Below are 21,210 nucleotides of genomic sequence, written 5' to 3'. Positions count from 1 at the left end.
CTGAAGCTTACAAAATGAGCGTGTAATCTGCGTACCATACTGCCGTCGTCAAACACTGAGATCTCCAAAGTACCCTGAAAGTCCTGATCTGAAACGGCCTGAAGGCATTCATCCAGCCAGTTAGCAGCATTATAGACCGGTATGATCACAGACTGAGAAAGGAGAAAGAGTGAACAACCAATCATCGCTGGATTTAAAGAGAAATGGATGCAGAATATGGCATTAGAATGGACAGCTATATCATAACTCAACTGAGTTTATAGTAACGTTTTTAAAATTCGAAGAATTCTGCTTTATTAGATGATGAATAGTGCATGAGTTGCTAACCACTTGAATGTTGCTGCCTTCAACTGTCTCACAGGCACCAGTGGAGTTCACAGCAGCACTGCCAGACTCCACAGTGGCATTGTTAAACCTCAAAGCCACACTGTTAGTCCCCAAAGTGGCATCATTAGACTCCAAGGGCACATTATCATTCCTCAAAGTGGTACAGTTAGACTGTAAAGTTGTGTAAGACCCCAAAGCCACAGTGCTTGACCCCAAAGTGGCATCATTAGACTCCAAGGGCGCATTATCATACCCCAAATTGGTACAGTTAGACTGTAAAGTTGTGTTAGGCCCTAAAGCCACACCGTTAGACCCCAAAGTGGCATCATTAGACTCTAAGGGAGCATTATCATTCCTCAAAGTGGCACTATTAGACTGTAAAGTTGTGTTAGACCCCAAAGCCACACTGTCAGTGTTCAACTGTAAAACCATATTCCATCCCAAAGTCTCATCTGTAGACTGCAGCTTATCAACAGAAGACTCCATAGTGGCACTGTTCTCCTCCAAAGTGTCAAAAACAGCAGCGGACTCCATCGTGGTACCTTTAAACTCCACATTGTCAACAAGAGCCTTCTTAGTGACACCTATAGACCCCAGAGTGGCAGCTGAAGCTCCTACAGCGTTGTGTTTCACCTCATTAGAGTCGTCTCTGGACTCCATAATGACAGGACGACACTCCAGAGTGACAGCTTGAGGCTCTACAGTGATGTCCTCGTGCTGAAGACTGAAACACACCCGCTTTGCTTCATTACATTCCTCCTCCAGTTCTCCTGGACACCTCTGAGGACTGCTCATCTCAGCGGCAGGAGAAGCTAAGTTAGAAACTTAGAAAAAAGGGAATATAAAGTCATGATGTCCTGCAGATGTTCGCAGTTCGGGAGCAGCCTCGTGTCAAAACACTTCATTCACTTCCGCGTTTTGGAGGAGCCAAGAGCTCTGATTGGTCGAGAGAAAATGCAAGCGTGAATCTGATTGGACAAAACCGCTGTAAGTTTTAACGTGACTTTGAGCGAATAATATAATATAATATAATATAATATAATATAATATAATATAATATAATATAATATAATATAATATAATATAATATAATATAATATAATATACTGCATCTGTTATTGTTTTTGTTTGTAGTATTATAGAAATGAATCATTTGTTGAAGTTAATGAATGCAATTAAATTGATTCCTTAAAGCTGCTTACTGTGATAGTTACCTTCGAGATCTCACTCAGGTCAGTATCCATGGAAGCAGTGCATGTGATGAGAGAGAGAGGTGTTTTGTCCACTCATAATTACCTGAACCTCTGGAAAGATAGAGTCAGGGTTGTTGTTTGTTACGTCCGAGTTCTGTGTGTTTAATTTATCTAATTCTATTCTGAAGAACACAAGAATGTATTATAAATAGAATTATCATAATTTTATAATATATAATACACGTCGCTACTGTGATCTGGACCTTTTTTCCCCTCAGCTCATTATATTTGAACTCGATGCCTTGTGCATACAGTGACCTCTAGTGTTTAAACAGTGCAACTGCAGTGTATGAGTTAGTCAAATCTGTGAGTTGCGGTCCGGATCGATTCTCAATGGGGTTAAGGTCTGGACTCTGTGGTGGCCAGTCCATGTGTGAAAATGATGTCTCATGCTCCCTGAACCACTCTTTCACAATTTTAGCCCGATGAATCCTGGCATTGTCATCTTGGAATATGCCCGTGCCATCAGGGAAGAAAAAATCCATTGATGGAATAACCTGGTCATTCAGTATATCCAGGTAGTCCACTGACCTCATTCTTTCGGCACATAACGTTGCTGAACCTAGACCTGTCCAACTGCAGCAACCCCAGCACTGCCCCCACAAGCTTATACATAGGCACTAGGCATGATGGGTGCATCTCTTCATCCGCCTCTCTTCTGACCCTGATGCACCCATCACTCTGGAACCACATGACCTTCTTCCATTGCTCCAGATTCCAATCTTTATGCTCCCTAGCAAATTGAAGTCTCTTTTTCCCCGATTAGCCTCAGTAATAAGTGGTTTTCTTAAGGCCACACAGCTGTTTAGTCCCAGTCCCTTGAGTTCCCTTCACATTGTGCTTGTGGAAATGCTCTTACTTTCACTATTTGGACAGGCAGTGTTTAAATGAGATTATTTGTCTTTATTTTCTCCTATAGGTGCAACCTAGAACCACTTAAACCACCACTGACTCCTCCACCACTGCCCCCTGAGATTTCTTGGTAGCAGCGTTTTTACTACCATAGTAATTCGGTGATTTTTCTCCTTTGTCACTGTTGCATTTGGCTTGTTATTTGGGATTAATTAAAAAATCCTATTCTGAATTTATATATTTTTGTAAAGATGCTTTGCATTAATGACCTTTATTAAAAGCACTATGTAAATGAAATTGAGCTGAGTATTCTCATTTTGTGTTGACATTTTAACTTGTAACACAGATTTGTCAGTGCCTACTTTTGTGACTGTTTAGTTTCTGACTTCTGACCTTATTTTTCCTATTAAACATATGCCCTGTGTTTGCATTCATCCTCTTTTAGTCCGTCTCGTTACACAATGAAAAATTTTAATTGACACATATGCATTAACTGCAATAATGAGGGCAGAGTGATGCGAAGGAAATGAGTGAAGAAAATATTTGTTATAAATTGCATGTAAAATATTAAATTCATAACTTCATGTCTAATGACTTCTATGAAAAAATTGCTAAGATAATACACCGATCAGGCATAACATTATGACCACCTGCCTAATATTGTGTTGGTCCTGCCCTGACCCGTCCTGCACTGTGTATTCCGCCCCCTTTCTATCAGAACCAGCATTAACTTCTTCAGCAGTTTGAGCAACAGTAGCTCGTCTGTTGGATCGGATCACACGGGCCAGCCTTCACATCAGTCAGCTTTGACTGCCCATGACCCTGTCACCGGGTCACCACTGTTCCTTCCTTGGACCACTTTTGATAGATACTGACCACTGCAGACCGGGAACACCCCACAAGAGCTGCAGTTTTGGAGATGCTCTGATCCAGTGGTCTAGCCATCACAATTTGGCCCTTTATCAAACTCGCTCAAATCCTTACGCTTGTCCATTTTTCCTGCTTCTAACATCAACTTTGAGGACAAAATGTTGACTTGCTGCCTAATATATCCCACCCACTAACAGGTGCCATGATGAGGAGATACTCAGTCTTCTTCACTTCTTCAGTGGTCATAATATTATGCCTGATCGCTGTAAAAGGGAATGTTTGTTCTGATGGATTTCTCAATGTATAGATATAAATTGTATTGTTACATTTAGAAGATATATATCTATATATGAACACACTTAAAAACAATGCTAAATTACAGCATATACACAGAGTGAGAGTAAAAGCAAATGTACAAGCTTGAGAACAGAAATTTAGATGCAGAGGATGACCAAAAGGGGGCAGCACATGGAATTACAACTCACCTTTTTGCTCCTGAGGATTGCAAAGGAGGAAACATACTGGTCTACACACACACACACACACACACACACAAAGAAGGCTCCTCAGGATACAAAGTGATGTTTGTGTCCTGGGGTTAGAAGTGAAAGAGCGAGTTAAACTACATTCTAATCATACATGCAAGCAACCACACACACACACACACACACACGTGAAAGTTAGTGAAAAGTAGTTCCTCAAATTATTTGAACTAGAACATTTTCTGCAATATTTATTTTCTATAATCATTGTTATCTGTTTCACTTAAATGGTGCCAATGATTCTGGAGTTGACTACGTTTTGCATTTTTACTCAGACATACACAGGCTATGAAACTTCATGAGATGTCACATACCCCGCACCAGAGAACATTATGGGGAAGTGTTGAAAATGTTCTACGAATGTTTGGAGATAATGTTACAGAAAGAACACATATGTAAAAGGTTCATAATTAATGATATTATGATTATATTACACACAAAAACATTACAGAGAAGTTAGCATGAATGTTCCTACAGCTTAAGATAGGTTAACGTTATGTAAGAGAACCTTATGGACGTTCTTCAGATGCATGACGTTTAGAAAACATTAAACTAGGATGATGTTCTATTTCTCTAAAGGTTCACTGGATCCTCAAAGGTTAATGGGTTCTATCTATGGAATCATGAAGACTGGAGAACTGCATAAATGGACACTAATAAAACACTGAAACTAATCTGAGACATGAGGCAGATAGATGTGATGAGTGAAGGATGTTTGCTCTTTAACCTGATCACTGTTCAAGTTTAAGCAAAAGTGGGTGTCAATTAACAAAAAAAAATCTAGAACCTTCTCATGGAACCTTTCAAACTTTGGTAGGATGCAAAACAATAGATTCTCTGTTAGAGAAAGTTCCGAGTAGAACTGCTTTAAGAAGATAAGAAACAATTCATTTATCATAACTCTCCAAAGAAACCTCGAGGACCTGTTTTTCCCCAAGTGTAGCACAATCTTGATACCACACACTCACACAAACGTGTGTGTGTGTGTGTGTGTGTTTGCACTTTAGCTTGAGGCCTAGTTTATATCAGGTGTGTCCACATAGCCTAAGGGCTCTTCAAACTGTCCTTAAACCACACCCCTGTACACACACACACACACACACAAACACACACACACAAACACACACACACTCAGACAAAGCCGGTTGTGCCAGTAGAGAGAGAGAAGGATAAGTTCAGCAAAAGACGACAGGTGAGTTTGAAGCATTTGGATGACAGAGGAGAAGGAAATCGGACAAAGATATTTTTCCTCTCTGAAATATTGATAAAATAATTGACTGTAATTTATGCTTATCCCTTATCATAATTCTCCAACTTTCAAACGGGTAAGATTTTATTTTTCTAATTAATATTATTATTCCTGTTATTGTGTGTAATAATATATTTATATATATCTTACTGGACTTATATTTACATGTATATAACTGGTACAGGATCAAATTTGAAGGCAAATGTATTATTTAGAATTCTACACTTTTCAGGAACTTGTGTTTAGGCTCTTTTGCATAGTTTAGGCTTCTTAACCCTACCAAACAATCCTTAACCACATAACTAACTGATTTATTTTACTATCAAAATACATATCCTAATTTCATGACTACGATTACAGTCAAAATCTACACTACACTACAGAAAACGAATGTTTCCTTGAGGGTCCTTAGCTAGCTAATTGAGTCTATCTGAAAAGAAAAGACATTATCCACAAAACTCTAAAAGGATCTACATTTTAGAATGTATTAGAATGCAGCCTTGTGATTGGACTATGAATACTTTATCATACATGAATATGATGATAGTTAGGAATTATAGGTGAGGTACCATTGGTATGTTTGCAACAAATTCCATCCCAGTATAGGATAATTACTGTATTATTGAAAATAGGACACATTATAGATCTCTAGTATTGTATAATCATCCAAAGTTAATGAGTTCCTTGCCACTCTGCCCAGGTTTTGATAGCTGGCCAGTGAAAGAGGTGTGACAGTAAGCACATGTGGGGCATCTGGGACAACCTGAGTGACAGCTTCTTATGAAAGAGTGTGACAGGGTGGAGCAATGGAGCTAAGGATTGTGTGCGATAACAGTAAGGAAATAGTTAGTGACTTTTTGGGTGCTAAATGTAAATGGATTAGTGCAAACTCTGAAACAACAAAGCAAACGTAGACAGAGAGACAGAATGAATAAACAAAATCATTTTAAAGCCCCTAGCAAGCTAAGTGTAACTCTGAGAGAGGAAGGTTCTGAACTTTAAAAACAGGCCTCTGGTAGGTTTCACTTATGCAAATCACCCTCGTTGGTCTAAAGTCAAGGTGTTGAAACCAGCAAAGCTCCCATTTTCATAATTGCTGACATTTAGAGAGCAGAAGTCTGCAGTCATCATCGTGGTGCTTCAGGCAACAGTTACCAGAACTAGCTGCTAGTGTCTGTGGTTCAAGTATCAGTTGTACTAACATTTTTTATTCAAATAAACATGTTGGATAATGCCAGGTCTCACTTCATTAACAGAGGCGGTTATTATTTTCGTGTTTTGACAAGGATCACTTTTGTAAATTTTTATGTACACTTGATGGGATGGGTTGAAATAATATTTAATTTTCTTTTCCATTCATTATGTGATTTGACTGATTTTTTTTTTTCAAAGTGGCTGACAGTTGAGACACTATACAACAGTGCAGGTGAGAGACAACAGGTCTTGCTTACAGACGCAGTGGTGGCAGACTGGTACTCCAGTTGGAGGCAGATTGGTGCTCCGATTTGAACTTATGGCCTTTCTATCAGCCTTAACCACTGAGACACCACTACGCAAGGTCAGCTTTCGTGATCTAATCATCTATATACACTGAATGGATATCTACACTTTTATGCCATCCAAGAAGATTCAACCACTCCGAGAAGGATAAATCTACTTCATATATATGTACAACTATACATTTTTGTGTTCAGCACCATCAAGATGACTGCCCCCACTAAGGAATGGAAGCCCAAGAAACCTCACTACATCCCTCAACCCCCAGGTAAACCTTTCAAGTATCACTGCTTTCAGTGCCCGTTTACCTGCAATGAAAAATCTCACTTGTTCAACCACATGAAGTACAACTTGTGTAAGAAGTCACTTTCACTTCTGTCTAAGCAAAGCAAGGTTTCCCTCAACATTGTTGATGAAATTAGCGTGACAAAAGATACCACAGAGGCACCGATGCAGAATAATGCTTCAGCACAAGCTGATGATTTGAATGAAATAAATACAGCCCAGCTGACAGATGTCCATAAAGCCCAACCAAATGATGAAGAGAGGAGTAACATACCTGAAAGAGTATCGTTACCTCAGAGTGATCAACAACCAAAAAAGAATGCAGATCTTCTAATGACCAAAGAATCATCCAAGACTGACAGAGTGAAAACAACATCATCAAGCAATATGGAAAAACTAGCAACAACACACACCTCTGCAATTTCTGCTGATTCCTCATTTCAGGAAGATCCGATATCACCCATTCTGCAACCAACAATGTCTTCGCAACATGGGTTTCTTCCAGTATACAACCCAATTCCTGTACATAATTCAGTCCTCATTGACTACAGCCCCCAAAAGCAGGCAAAAGAAACAGAATATTTTTACCAAGGTCTGAAATACCCTTCTCATGGCTTCCATTATAATTTATACTCTATATACTCTTCCTATTCACCCTATTACCTTTGTGACAGTTACTGCAATCATCTCCCTTCCCCTTCACATTTTACTCCATATATTAAGGATGCTCAACCACCTGGTATCCACCCTCTCTTACCAGGGCAAATTCACTCCATCCCAACAATCCCAAATCCTGCTTTAGACCAAACTTATAGATTCTACCATTCAAGTCCTTCCCTTATGTACCACCTTCAAGACCAGACCCATCTTACCTCATGTTCCAATGCAGAGAAAGGCCAGTCTACTATGGTTGTACCAGGAAGTCTTGGTAATGTAAGACCTGATGGTTTCCATCTTGATTCATATACCATGGCTCAAAGAGAATTCTTATACAGGCAGGAACCTGGGATCAGAGTAAGCCAACAAAGCAATGTTCAAATGAGTCCCAAACTTGGCTGTTCTCCAACTGGATCACCAGCTGGGCCAAATGCAACAGATAACACCCAGAAAGAATCAGAATCCCAGAAACCACTGGATGTAAGTGGGATAGTGTCCCCACATGACCAAGTGGAAGAGTGTAACACTAAGTCACCCTCAGCTAAAGATGGATCCAGACAAGGCAGCTCCACACACTGTGAGAGGTAAAATATTAATGTTTGGCACTCTCTATTTATAAAACAAAACTGCAGAATATCTAAAGGTACTATGCAATGCATTGACTAACACATTGTTTTACTCTGTTTACATGGTATTAATTTGACATCCAGGCCAGCAGACCAAGAAGAAGTGGCAAATGATGATGTGGCTCCACTGAACCTCTCAAACAATAAAACTGCATTTGAGGTTCCTTTAAACCTCTCTATAAAACCTATATCTACTGTCCCTTCCTCACTATCACATATACAAAGTGAGAGTAAAAATGCCACCTGGGGAATTATGGATTCCAGTTCACTAAAAGAAGAAAATGATGATACCACAGACAAAAAGAAACAGACAGCTGCATATGCATTGTGTCAGCTAGCCCAGTGGAATCTGTCAGAACAGACAGAATCCTCAGAGACGAGTACACACTTGAGCAAGTACACAGAGACTAGTGCTAACGACGGGCTGAGCAACCATCAAATCAGCTCTACTTCACTTCATACTAATGGCATAAGCAGTAGTCCAGCAGCCATTCCTCAAAACAGAGAAAGTGATAGCACTGAAACAGAGAAGACAAATTCTTGGTCAGAGTTTCCTGATCCAGAATCTGATCTGAATGTTAACAGCTCCACACCTGATCCTGACGAGACAACAGATGTTCCTCTCAAACCCAAAACCAAGATTCAGAAAAAAGCCAGAAGATGTGGAACATCTGCAAAGAGGAGCAAAGACTCAGTTCCTAGCAATCGCATTCTGAGGAAAAGACTTCGCTGTTAATTGTTCCTATTTTATTACAAGGCATTCAGAAAGGACTGAAAGCTAGACTTAATGTTCAGGGTCTTTTTACCAAGTGTCTAAAACAGAGGTCATCCAGCAAACAGAAAAAAAAAATCTCTATACACGCGAAACAAGGAAAATAGTACTGTTTGTTTCCAGTTTTTAAGTTTATTTTACTATTAATATTGAAAGTTGTTTTTATAAAAGTTTAATAGCTAATGTCATTAGTCTTATAAGTCTGTCAAAAGTGTCCTTATCTCTCACTTAATCCACAGCAGTGTGTAGTTTCATGCTTAACTGCAGAAACCACACACACACACACACACACACACACACATTAGCAGGTGCACCTGAAACCTGCTGAACTGCAGTAACACACCATGCAGGTATAGACATGTTGGGCTTGTATGACCGTTGAGTTTCTGTTCCTCCCTCTCCCCTGCCAAGACAAGACATGATGCATATACTTATGTTATAGCAGCTAAAAACAGTCATTCCATCACCGTCATGTGTGTAAGAAACTGCAAAGTGTTAATTCCTCTCCCAAAGAGACTTTCCTCTAACGAATACTTCAAATACCTCTGTTACAAAACCCTGATGCTGGAGACTCCTTTTATATCTGTATAATAAATGTCTCCAGTCAGAAAACTTTTCAATATCAATGTTTTTAATCTATTTATGTGACCTGCCCACTGTACCCATGAGGTAATATAGAAACGATTGTGTTTTAGAATGAACGCATTCATAAATAATGGGCTCTAATAAACCATGTGTAACACTTTTAAATGCAAATGACATTCATTTATTGTTGCTTACTGATATACTGTATATCACGTAGGTCTTGATTAAATGTTAACCTGGAAGTATTTGCCTTACAGGATGCACTAAACTCATTCAGCAGTAGCCAATAAAGCTTGTATTTATAAATAAATCAATATATCGTTCACCAGAAGAACAGCATAGAGTAGTTCAGCATTACAATACATAACCAGACTATCTGTTTATCCTTCTTTTTTTTATCCATCACTTTTCTTTTACTTAAATCTCTCCACATATAGACAGTTGACTTGTGAGCAGTTACTTGGTTGTGCAGGTTTTGGTTAGCAGGGCTCCTGAGGTCCAAGTTGTGTGGAGATGAAATCCCCCCAACCCCAGTGCATCGTGGGCAAGCCATTGAGTCAGGCACATGGTTCTGTGAGGAACAGCCAAGGGTTACAATCGATGCTGGACCCTGAATAGGCAAGTATCCATAGACAGAAGGCAATAGAAAACAAGTTAGCCTTGTAGAGAAGAGAAACACAAAATTAGTTCATGGTGGGATTCCTGAAATGTTGCTCATCCCCCTGTCATAGCCTAGTTCTGCACTCTTTGGGCCTGAGACCATTGTGTCCTTTTGATTGACAAGTCCTTGGTTGTGCAAGGGGCAGAGCCATGCTGATTGACAGCTAAACTCCATCTCATAAGCAGCATGTTACAGCTGAACTCCATCTCATAAGCAGCATGCTAGAGTCTGTAGATGATGGAGTATCTGTTAGCACATCTTTAAAAGAATATGGTATCTTAATCAGTTATTTCAGTTACCTTAAAACATATCTGTAAATACTGTATTATGTACCATTTAATTCAGAGGTAATTTTTAGTCTAAAGCCTAATGTGTGATTTTATTACATTCAAAGTGTATTATTTTTGATATGCTAAATCCAGATCTCTGTTTTTTTTTTCACATTGAATTCAATTTCAGTGCATAATTCCAGCATGTTTCACTTCAGCTCCAACTGAGCATGTAATTAACAGCCTTGGTTTTGATCTCTTATCAAGTAATTTTTGGCCTTCAGAGAAAGGGATTGTTGCTGTGGCTCTGGAGCTGGGGGGCTGTTTGGAGGCGGGGCATAGAGGAGAGGGGCAACAAGGGCTGGGGAAGGTTAGGGGGCAGGTCCGGAGGCTGGGGCGCATTTTGGGATGAGGGCAGGGGAAGAGAGGCACTGTAGGGAAGAGCACCAGGCAAAGCATGGGCAGGCAGTGGGGAAGTGGAGTTCGGACGCATCTGATTCAGAGTCAGTCTGCGTTGGTCACAGTGGAATGGGTTAGTGGGCGAGGGAGCGCTCAGACCTGAAGAGGAGAAACAAGAAAAAGAAGAGAATGGAACATACTAAGCACTACATTTTTTGTACCAAATGCTATCTCCAATTTGACCATTGTTATTTTGTAAATGTCTCATTAACTCTTAATATTATTTCATTAAAAAAAGTCTAGTTTCTAGGTGGTCCCTATACCTTGTCATTTCTGTCTCTTGTATTGGTTAACCTCTCATGATAATGATAAGAGCTGCCAATCTCTGTCTCTTACCCCAAATCACTCCACCTCATTCTCTAATCCAGTCCCAGTCTCCATCTCATCTCTCAATCCAGTCCTGGTCTCCTTACCAAATACAGTCCCAGAACCGTGTCTTAGCTTTCCATTCTGTCCCCGTATCTTTTATATCTCCATTACACTCTCAAATTCTGTTTCAAAGACTATGTCTCATATCATAGTCTTGTTTCTGTTTTTTCTTATCCTCGTGTTAAGATCCTGATCCCTTAATTCCCCTTACTGTTTCACGTTCTATGCCAGTGCCAATCCATATCTTATTCCACAGTCCAGTCCCAATGTTCCAATTTATTGTCGAGTTTTCTCCATACTCAATACAGTCCCAGATCCAATATTATTCCCCAATCCAATCCCATACCCTGTAACATCCTTTAATTCAATCACAATATTTGTATATTCTGATCCCACCTTAGTCAATCATTATCTTGTTAACCTGCTCAGTCCTTACCCTTGCCCCATCCCAGTTCCAATCACTGTATCATCGCAATCCAATCCTAGTCTTTGGTTCAAGGCCTAACATAATATCATTCATTATTTCAGCTTCCAATCCAGTCCTAATTCCTCTCTAACTCTCCAATTATATCCCATTTTAAATCTCATTCTCTAATCCAGTCCAAATCCATGTCTTCCCGTTCTGATTCCTTGTCCCAAACATTGTCTCAAATTCAGCTCCAGTCCCTGTTTTAGATCCAGTCTAGGTCAACTCCAGCTTCATCACTTGTCCTGCCTCCACAGCCTAGTATCACTTTATGTTCCAACATTCTCCATCACTCCTTCTACAGATTGACCAAGGAGCAGTTCTAAAAATTTCAGTAGATCACATTACTGTGTGTACCTTATATTGCTCAGTCAGGGTTAAAAATGAGCATGGGTTAGTTTGTACGTTGTATGTGGAGTATGCATGTATTTAGCAGACTGGTTACAAAGGTCAAGTTTGTATATTTTGGTGTGTGTTAGTGTCTAACCTGAGAGGAAGGGGTTCTTGCTCTTGGCTGGTATATTGGAGGGGTTGAGTGGGTGTGTTTGTGAGTGTTGTTTTGAGGGAATTAGTGTGTCTAGGTTGATGAGTGATGCAGCAGTAGGGCCAAGAAAAGCCTCTGGTGTGCAGCACTTTCTAGGGGTCACTGAATCCAGTGGGGGACCAAGATGAGAGGGGTCAAAGGTCATCGAACTTGGTTCAACTCTGCCATTTACCTGCCCACCCACCACCAAGTCAGCAAATGGATCCATATCTGAAATAGAGAGACAAAATTTGGGTTCCATCAACCTATTTGTACAGAAGGAACTGTAATGTATGATCTCAACATATACAGTGATGTTGACTTTAATGATCTAATGGTCATTTAATGCTACATTACAGTGTCTAAGCAACAAAAGCACATTACAAACAGAAATGAAATGCAGGGCAGGAAATAACAGTAGTACCTGCTGGACTCTCACAGCGAGGACTGAACACACTGTTAGGTCGTTTGTCTCCAGGTTCCTCTTCCTCAGGAATGGAAAATGGGTCGACTCCTGCTGAGGCTTTGTTACAACACACACCAGGTGTCAAATAAACACTGTCTCCATCATTTGTGTGAAAGGGTATCTATTTTGTTTATTCTGTGCAGTACCTGGCCGAACTGGACTCCTCCAGGGTTGTTCTGTAGATTTAGATGTGGACTTAGTGGGCAGGGCTCCCCATGGGTCTGGTGGAGATTGGTCCGTAACCCAGTCTTGATCTGGGCTACCAGAAGAGGGGTGGGGTTTCCATGGACTACCAACTACAGGGGTACTGGTGTTAACCACAGCTAGACAGAGAGTGAGATATACAGAAAATGGTACATTCCCAGGTATAATCTTTAATGTAATTTTTTTCTGGTTTCCCATTTAAAATTCACATAAATCCAAAAGATAGAAAACACACCATATAAAAAAATGAGAAGACGAATTCAGCAATTTACCAACAGACTCCCAGGGATCAGAGGTTAAAGGGCAGGAGGGCTGGGCATCCCAGAGATCATCGCTGGGTGGCGCTTCTGATTGTCCAGATGGTCCAAATATGTCCACCAGATCAATCATGGCTGACTGGAAGCACAAACAGATCATATGGCAGACAATCGCACACCAATAGATCAGTTACTGAGAATCTTATTTGTGTGAGTTAACTGTCTGATAATAATATGGTGTATCAATCATCATTCGCATGGTGCTCCTTTTGATAATGTTAAAATGAGAAATGTTAATAAGGATTTGATAAGAGTAGTAATGAAAAGAAGTGTGCACTGTTGTTCTCATACCTCCCCAGGTCCGGGTTCACTGCCTCTCCTGCTCTTGTCTACAGCTTTCTCAACTTGGGAATCATCCTCTTGACCTCTGCGATGTTCCTTTAGTAAAACACACAAAAAAATTTAGAGTTACTGTTACTAACTTGTGTGTGTGTGTGTGTGTGTGTGTGTGTGTGCAATACCTCTCGACTCATGGCAAGTGCCAGCTGTAACTGCAGCTCTTCCTCTCCACTGGTTTGAGGGCGAGAGTGCTCCAGATCAGAGGCTCTCGGAGATGACGGAGATGCTGAACGAGATTGACAGAGAAAAGTGTTAGTGTGTAGTTAAGTGATTAAGACACTAAACACACTTCCTTATACCATAGTCATTGAAATTTTTCCACTAGCTTAAATCCACTTAGAGCACTCACAGGTAAAGGAAGATGGAGATCCTCTGGATCGACTGAACTCCTCTCCGTACAGTGCCGCCATGCTCGGCTGGCTGCTCCTCCTACTCAGGTATGAGGGAGGAACCGTCCCTGACCCTCCACCTCCTCCTGCGCTTGCTAACCGCTCTTTGGTCTTCAGTGCCAGCGCCCTCTCTTGTCTGAGCCTGTCCTCATCCCTGAGCAATGCCACCAGCTGCTTGGCCTTCTCACGCACATTCACGCCCTGATCACGCCCGTCCCGGTCCACGTACTGAAAGTCGCGCAGTGTCTGGATGGTGAAAGCGTTTTCACGGCATTGCTGCGCTACGCGCTCCGAACCCGTCTTAGCCAAGTAATCAAGCAGGGTCAGGGCCTAAACAAAACACGGAACCTAAGATAACAGTTGGCTAACATGGCCACATTGAAAACCAAATAATACTAAATGATAAATTAAAATAAAGCTGGTGATGCAGTTCACATTGTCCCTTTTACCGCAAAAAATTGGTACTTATTGGTTGCTATTTATACACTATATTGCCAAAAGTATTCGCTCACCTGCCTTGACTCGGATATGAACTTAAGTGACATCCCATTCCTAATCCATAGGGTTCAATATGATGTCGGTCCACCCTTTGCAGCTATAACAGCTTCAACTCTTCTGGGAAGGCTGTCCACAAGGTTTAGGAGTGTGTTTATGGGAATTTTTGACCATTCTTCTAGAAGCGCATTTGTGAGGTCACACACTGATGTTGGACGAGAAGGCCTGGCTCTCAGTCTCCGCTCTAATTCATCCCAAAGGTGTTCTATCGGGTTGAGGTCAGGACTCTGTGCAGGCCAGTCAAGTTCATCCACACCAGACTCTGTCATCCATGTCTTTATGGACCTTGCTTTGGTCACTGGTGCACAGTCATGTTGGAAGAGGAAGGGGCCAGCTCCAAACTGTTCCCAAAAAAGTTGCATGGAATTGTCCAAAATGTCTTGGTATGCTGAAGCATTCAGAGTTCCTTTCACTGGAACTAAGGGGCCAAGCCCAGCTCCTGAAAAACAATGCCACACCATAATCCCCCCTCCACCAAACTTTACACTTGGCACAATGCAGTCAGACAAGTACCGTTCTCCTGGCAACCGCCAAACCCAGACTCGTCCATCAGATTGCCAGATGGAGAAGCGCGATTCGTCCCTCCAGAGAACGCGTCTCCACTGCTCTAGAGTCCAGTGGCGGCGTGCTTTACACCACTGCATCCAACGCTTTGCATTGCACTTGGTGATGTATGGCTTGGATGCAGCTGCTCGGCCATGGAAACCCATTCCATGAAGCTCTCTGCGCACTCTTCCTGAGAGCGACCCATTCTTTCACAAATGTTTGTAAAAACAGTCTGTATGCCTAGGTGCTTGATTTTATACACCTGTGGCCATGGAAGTGATTGGAACACCTGATTCTGATTATTTGGATGGGTGAGCGAATACTTTTGGCAATATAGTGTATGTGTACTTATAATAATTATGATAATAATTAGGTAGGTATTGATTTGAACATAGTAATAAGCATGTTATAAGCACATTATGACCTTGTAGACGTGCCTCCAGTTCTTGCCGTGATCGTTGAGGCGTTTCCATACCATGGCCATGACCTCGCTGAAGGCAGCTACGCTAAACGTCAGCTCGGCTATCTCCGACATCAGAGAGCTGGACGGACCCCAGGGGTCATTGGAGGTGGCCTCACGCACTTTCACTTCAGCCTCTGAGTAGTTGTGTACAATGTTCTTCACCTGCCGTCGCAGGGCCGAGGTCGTCATGGCTACGGTAGGTGTGTGAGAGCGTGTCCGAGTGTTTGCGGTTCTTTATTTTGTGTAAAGTACGGCTCTAAAACGGCTGAGATTCAGGAGTGTATCTGTAAGCAGAGAGAGATACAGATAGACAGAAAGGTGATGCATTACAATTGATCTGTGAGTGTCTGGCAATTATTCAGGTCACATCTGATTAAAATTACATGAGTGCATTCATTTATTTCTCTCTCCTTTTTGCAGCAGATCAATTTTCTCTTTTGGGACTTATGTATAATTAAACAACCTACACGCTAAGGCTGACACTTCCCATAGAACAACACCAGGACAGGAAGTGTGACAGGAAGTAGGTCATCAAGTACTATCCATCTGCAAGTATTCTGGTTCACCAGAGGAGACTCGTTGAAGTTTCATGTGAAATTCAAAGTGAATCTGGATCAATGTGTGATAAGAGCTGGAGGCAGTTACTCTTTATCATAACTCCGCCCCTCCATTTAATCTTAACTACGCCCCTCAGTTTAATATTACAGTATTATAATCTCAGCATCTCCAGAGAAATTCACACAATTTTCACAAGTGTTACAGATCATAGAAAAAAGCTATAAGAAAAGGTTCGAGGGTGAAATCCGCCCCAATCCAGCCCCAAATCCTTATCTGCATAACTGTTCAGACAGCTAAAGCCAAAATGTTAAACCCCACAAATATTTAAATATAAAATGATAACTGTGTGTGTGTGTGTGTCCTCCAATGATTCTGATGGTCTAACATCAGTATGCTACAAAGCTCCTAGTTTTAGTCACTGCAGCAGAGATACACACACACACACACACACACACATAGGGCAGTTACCGTTTTACATTGTGGTCTGTCACTACGGCAACAACGGTCCACAGGGAGCAGGCTGGAAATGAGGAGACAGGGCTGCCCCATATTTTACTGAAGCCCACACACACTCACACACACACACACACACACACACTCAGGGACTGGTAATTGTGGGGACTGAATGGCATTATAATTGTGTAACACGGCAGAATGATTTTGTTTGGTTTGGTTTTCATGTATTTATATATTAGAATGAAATCTTCTCTCTTTCTCTTACACACACACACACACACACACACACATATGGTTTCTTAAATAGAACAGTAAGCTGTGATGATTTACTTAGTATGACTTGATGGTAGAACCATATTAATGAATACTTTCTAGTCTGTACAGTGAACTAAAATTACACACAAAGTAAAGCTTACTGCCAACACACACACACACACACACATATAAACAGAATCTCATTTCCTATATCAGATTCCATTCAATTCCACACAGTGACATCAATCATCTGAGTAACTAGCAGCCCGAGAGGATTATGGGATGAAGGATGAGGCTGCCATCATTCATCACCTCGTCCCTCTAAAAGCAGCAGAACATAAAGCTTTTGCAGGTGTCACTGTGTCTGCCTCTATCTGAGATCTGCCTCCATCACTGTGTCTGCCTCCATCTGAGATCTGCCTCCATCACTGTGTCTGCCTTCATCACCGTGTCTAACTCCATCACTATTTCTGCCTCCATCACTGTGTCTGCCTCCATCACTGTATATATATATATGTATACATTCTTGCAGAGTCTAAAGCTGTCTATGAGGATTTCTTCATTTATTTTGCAATAAACTAAGTGATTATAAAAATAATAATAATAATAATAATGCTGTATAAAGCAGTGGGAGTCTCATGTTAATGGAGGTGGAGGAAGAGGCACTACAGGAAGACTCCAGAGTCATCACAAATTTACACCCTATCACCTTTCTGCTGAGCAATGGCATGCTCTCTCTCTCTCTCTCTCTCTCTCTCTCTCTCAGTGCATTCTGCATGCATGCTTTATTGGCTTGCAGAATTATGATGTATTTACAATATACAAAGCTTGCAAATTGTGGGAGTATTTAAAAACTAATCAAATAAATAAATAATAAATGCTGTGTGTGTGTGTGTGTGTGTGTGTGTGTGTGTGTGTGTGTGAGAGTGTGTGTGTGTTTTGGTATTGTCCTCTGGTATTTTTCTAAGCTGAATAATATTAATACATTCAATCACTAAAACTGAAATATATCCGCCCTCAACTGATTATTTAAATACCTCATGTCAACTCCGCCCCTCATTATAACCACACCTCCTCAGTAAAATCCTCACCCTGTCCTCCTCCAATAGAGTGCTGCGCTTCTTAGGAGCCAACATGTTTAACTCAACCCTTCATCATAATCCTGTCCTCAGTTTAATCCTAATCTTAACTCCCTCACCTTTTACCACACCATAATCCTGCCTTCACCAAAGCTCCACGATTCAATGAAATCCTTCCATCAACTGAAGCCGTATCTTAGCTCCGCCCCTCAGGTTTAGCCCCACCCTTCTGTCTAACACAGTGATGATAAGTATAACTAATGATCAGGAGATACTTTCTTTTAAGTAATAAAACAACCACATGTGGCCCTGAACATCAGTCTCAGTGCACACTGCACTTCAGTCCAACACACACACACACACACACACAGGAATTAGGGTGGACAGACAATACAGATCTATTCTGAGCGGAAGGACACACACACACCTATGAAAACTGAAATACCTTCAAGGACAATGTTGATTTAAAAAAACAGCATGCAGTCAGAGGCAACAATGTCCTTTACACACACACACACACACACACACACACACACACACTTTAAGTCATAGCTGATCTGCTGACTGTTCACTTCTTCTCTCTTATCACAGAGACACAGAAACTGCATCATTCACTCAACCCTGTTACCTGAACACATTCACAATGTCCAGTATTTCAAATATTCCACAAATCACGACTAATGTCTTCAACAGGAAGTTGCATCATCCACATTTCCTACGTTCAAGAGAAGAGGAAATGTTTTTTTTTCTGTATTACTGTTCAAATTGTGATATGATGTCACTGAAAATCATTAAAATGTCCCGCATGTCATCACACCATTAGCATGAACGGCTAATTCACCACTTTGGGTCCTTTGGCTATTTATTTCCTGTTGTTGAAAACGTCTTCTGGGAAACACGTAAATATCTGTAGAATCTGAAGAGCAGCACTAGATGAAAAACAAAATAAACAACAATTTGCACCGATCATCTTGTTCAAAAGTTTACACCCCCCCTTCCTTGAGCCTGAGTGAAGACGTGCACCTGTGTAACTGGTGCATACGAGTCCCTCAGCTGTCCTCAGTGTGAGAAGATGGAGCTAATCATCGTATAGCTGCATGCTGGAAAGAGGTCAAATATGCAGTAGATGCTGGAAAAGTCAAGAATGTGCAAGAGCTGGAGGATTTTTCTGGGCAGTTTAACGTCTCAGGGCAAACACGTGATTCATGAACAGTTCTCACAAAACAGTGTGACAAAAACACTCGTCGATCATCAGGTTAACACACACACACAGTGTTAAGAATCGAGTGTGTGTAAACTTTTAAACTGGTTGATTTGTGTGGATTCAGTTAGTATTGAGTCTTATAGAATAAAAATGACTATTATTTTTTTTGTTAAATGTCTAAAAACATATGTCAACTTATGACCTCAACTGTGCGCTGAAGTCATACATTAGTCTTCCACTGCATTTATATCCAGGCAGAACAGTTCTGGGACTTCTGATCAGATCTCATGTGTCTTGATGGACTAAATTGTGTGACTGCTTAGAGAATGAGAGATTAGACATTGAATGAATGCTTTCTTTATCCATTAGCCTAGCGACAGAGAGCTATCATTTTGTATGAGTTCCAACGAGTCGTGTAACGATGACCGACAGTATCTTCAAGCTAGAGTGATGATGCACTCCATCCTTCGTTGATGTCACTGAGCATGAAACACTAAGCGTTACAATACAAATGTGACGTGGCTGCAAATCATCTCTGAATGTGGTGTGATCGACCGGGTCACACCATGACCTCCGGGGCACATTTGTCCCTGTATACACCTGTATGGAGTGCTGACACTTCACATCAATCCCATCACTCAGGACACACATTAATGCCAGGTGAGATCAGGACCTCATTCAATAATATCCAGCTAGTTAATCCACATTCTGAAAGAAATGCTGATCTCTCAAACCAGATGTTCATCTCCATAGCAAGGTGAGTAGTCAAGGGTTAAACACTCAAACCTATGGACATCCACCACTCTACCAATCTAACACTTCTAAACTATCTGTTAGGTGGATTTGATTCATTGGTCACTGGATGGGTTGACCTGATCTTATACTTAACCTAAACTAGCTGTTTTAAATAGAATTCATTAACTACAAGCTTGGACATTTCTTTATTTATTATGTCTAATGCTTTTATGAGTACACATTGTGTTACTTTTTTTTAATTAAAATCACCTACAGTCATATTAACTAATCAATAATTCACCTTTCTACTTGAATGATGACAGATTTGTCAACAGTTATGATCATCTCAGATTTTTTTTGCCTGATGGTTGACTGTGAGGAAGACGTCAGTGGTGTGATTAGAGGATCTCCAGAGTGTAATGTGGCAAGAAGGAAAACACTAAATGTAAAGTGCTGGAGTGACTCAATGGAACTGTGTAATGTTCAACCACAGCTACCAGGCCCATTGGAGCCATATGGACAGAAAACACACACACACACACACATAACGCCCCCACACACATTTCCTGAGTCAGAGTAGCTCTTCTAAGCAGGACTTACACAGCCCTCGTGAGATCACGGCACGCGTGGCTGCAGATCCCTGATTACCATAATCACCTCCAATCGTTTGTAGGCCCTCATCAGAGCAACACCTTCATCACACACACACACACACTCATATGCACTGATCGACTGTATCTACTAAATCTATAAATATTACACGTTGAAAATCCCTGCAGCAAACACAACAGCACTGAACACCATTATTGCATCTCTATCTCTCTCTCTCTCTTACCTCCAGCATTGCTCGCTCTCCTCTGTGTGCTTCAGGATGGAGTGCTGATGTGAGGGACCTAGATAGAGAGAGAGAACGAGCATGCGATGCTCTGATCCATAACACGCTGTTGTTCGAAAAAAAAAAGAAAGAAAGAAAACCCACCCTACTCATTACTCCTCCCTCGGGTGCAGCATTTTGCTTGTAAGAACGGAGAGAACCTAGTGCGTCGTGCAGTCATGCTTGCTTACGCAGCGTGTAGGAGAGTGAGATGGAGAGAGAGAGAGAGAGAGAGAGAGAGGGATGAGCTGCAGTTAACCCCTTCTTCCCCAGTAGCACTCGAAATCTATGTGAATAAAAAAAGGCCAAAAAAACCTGCTACTGCTGCTTGTAGACACAATTTGAATCTCTCCTGAGACGTCATGTGCATCCTTGTACATAACCAATCATATGATATAAAAATTCCAAATTCTTTGTGTATTGTGGTGGTGATCCGATCCGCTGTGATTGGATAACAAAAATCCATTTGAACACTGGTAGTGAGAGTGAAATCTAAGGAGCAGAAATC

At 41.1% G+C, this 21,210-nt stretch overlaps 3 protein-coding genes across 12 annotated transcripts in view; 1 reads left to right on the top strand and 2 right to left on the bottom strand.

Moving 5' to 3' along the window:
- b3gntl1 (UDP-GlcNAc:betaGal beta-1,3-N-acetylglucosaminyltransferase-like 1) overlaps positions 1-1,267 on the bottom strand; it is a 24,039-nt gene extending 22,772 nt beyond the window's left edge. For 6 of the 7 annotated variants that reach the window (XR_009203675.1, XR_009203674.1, XM_058380655.1 and 3 more), the window contains exons 1-2: positions 328-1,266; positions 36-152 (exon numbers count right to left, since the gene is read on the bottom strand). Coding sequence is in view for 5 of the 7 variants with exons in the window: in XM_058380655.1 (XP_058236638.1) it covers positions 36-152; positions 328-1,122 (912 nt within the window). In the remaining 2 variants the exon portion in view is untranslated. Of the gene's footprint in view, positions 1-35; positions 153-327 lie in introns of all 7 variants that reach the window. The other variant, XM_058380657.1, reaches the window with a different exon arrangement.
- Positions 1,268-6,797: 5,530 nt separating this feature from the next.
- On the top strand, positions 6,798-8,894 carry LOC131346895 (zinc finger protein 750-like). The gene is made up of 2 exons (XM_058380651.1): positions 6,798-8,116; positions 8,243-8,894. The coding sequence occupies exons 1-2, from the start codon at positions 6,798-6,800 to the stop codon at positions 8,892-8,894; spliced, it is 1,971 nt and encodes a 656-aa protein (XP_058236634.1).
- Positions 8,895-10,725: 1,831 nt separating this feature from the next.
- epn3b (epsin 3b) lies at positions 10,726-20,914 on the bottom strand. Of its 4 annotated transcripts, XM_058380671.1 has the most exons (11): positions 20,808-20,892; positions 20,664-20,721; positions 15,503-15,825; positions 13,938-14,307; positions 13,711-13,814; positions 13,541-13,627; positions 13,205-13,328; positions 12,875-13,051; positions 12,687-12,785; positions 12,227-12,493; positions 10,726-11,003 (listed from the first exon to the last, which is right to left on the bottom strand). In XM_058380671.1, the coding sequence occupies exons 3-11, from the start codon at positions 15,728-15,730 to the stop codon at positions 10,726-10,728; spliced, it is 1,734 nt and encodes a 577-aa protein (XP_058236654.1). In that variant the 5' UTR covers positions 15,731-15,825; positions 20,664-20,721; positions 20,808-20,892. The 4 variants fall into 4 exon arrangements, with proteins under 4 accessions (XP_058236654.1, XP_058236655.1, XP_058236653.1 ...); XM_058380672.1 differs by lacking the exon at positions 20,664-20,721 and having other exon boundaries at positions 20,808-20,914; XM_058380670.1 differs by having other exon boundaries at positions 20,664-20,893.
- Positions 20,915-21,210: the final 296 nt, after the last annotated feature.

The sequence above is a fragment of the Hemibagrus wyckioides genome, linkage group LG26, assembly GCF_019097595.1.
Source record: "Hemibagrus wyckioides isolate EC202008001 linkage group LG26, SWU_Hwy_1.0, whole genome shotgun sequence".
Classification (NCBI taxonomy): Eukaryota; Metazoa; Chordata; class Actinopteri; order Siluriformes; family Bagridae; genus Hemibagrus; species Hemibagrus wyckioides.
Note: the sequence above shows the minus strand (reverse complement) of the source record. Positions and strands in the feature narration are given on the sequence as shown.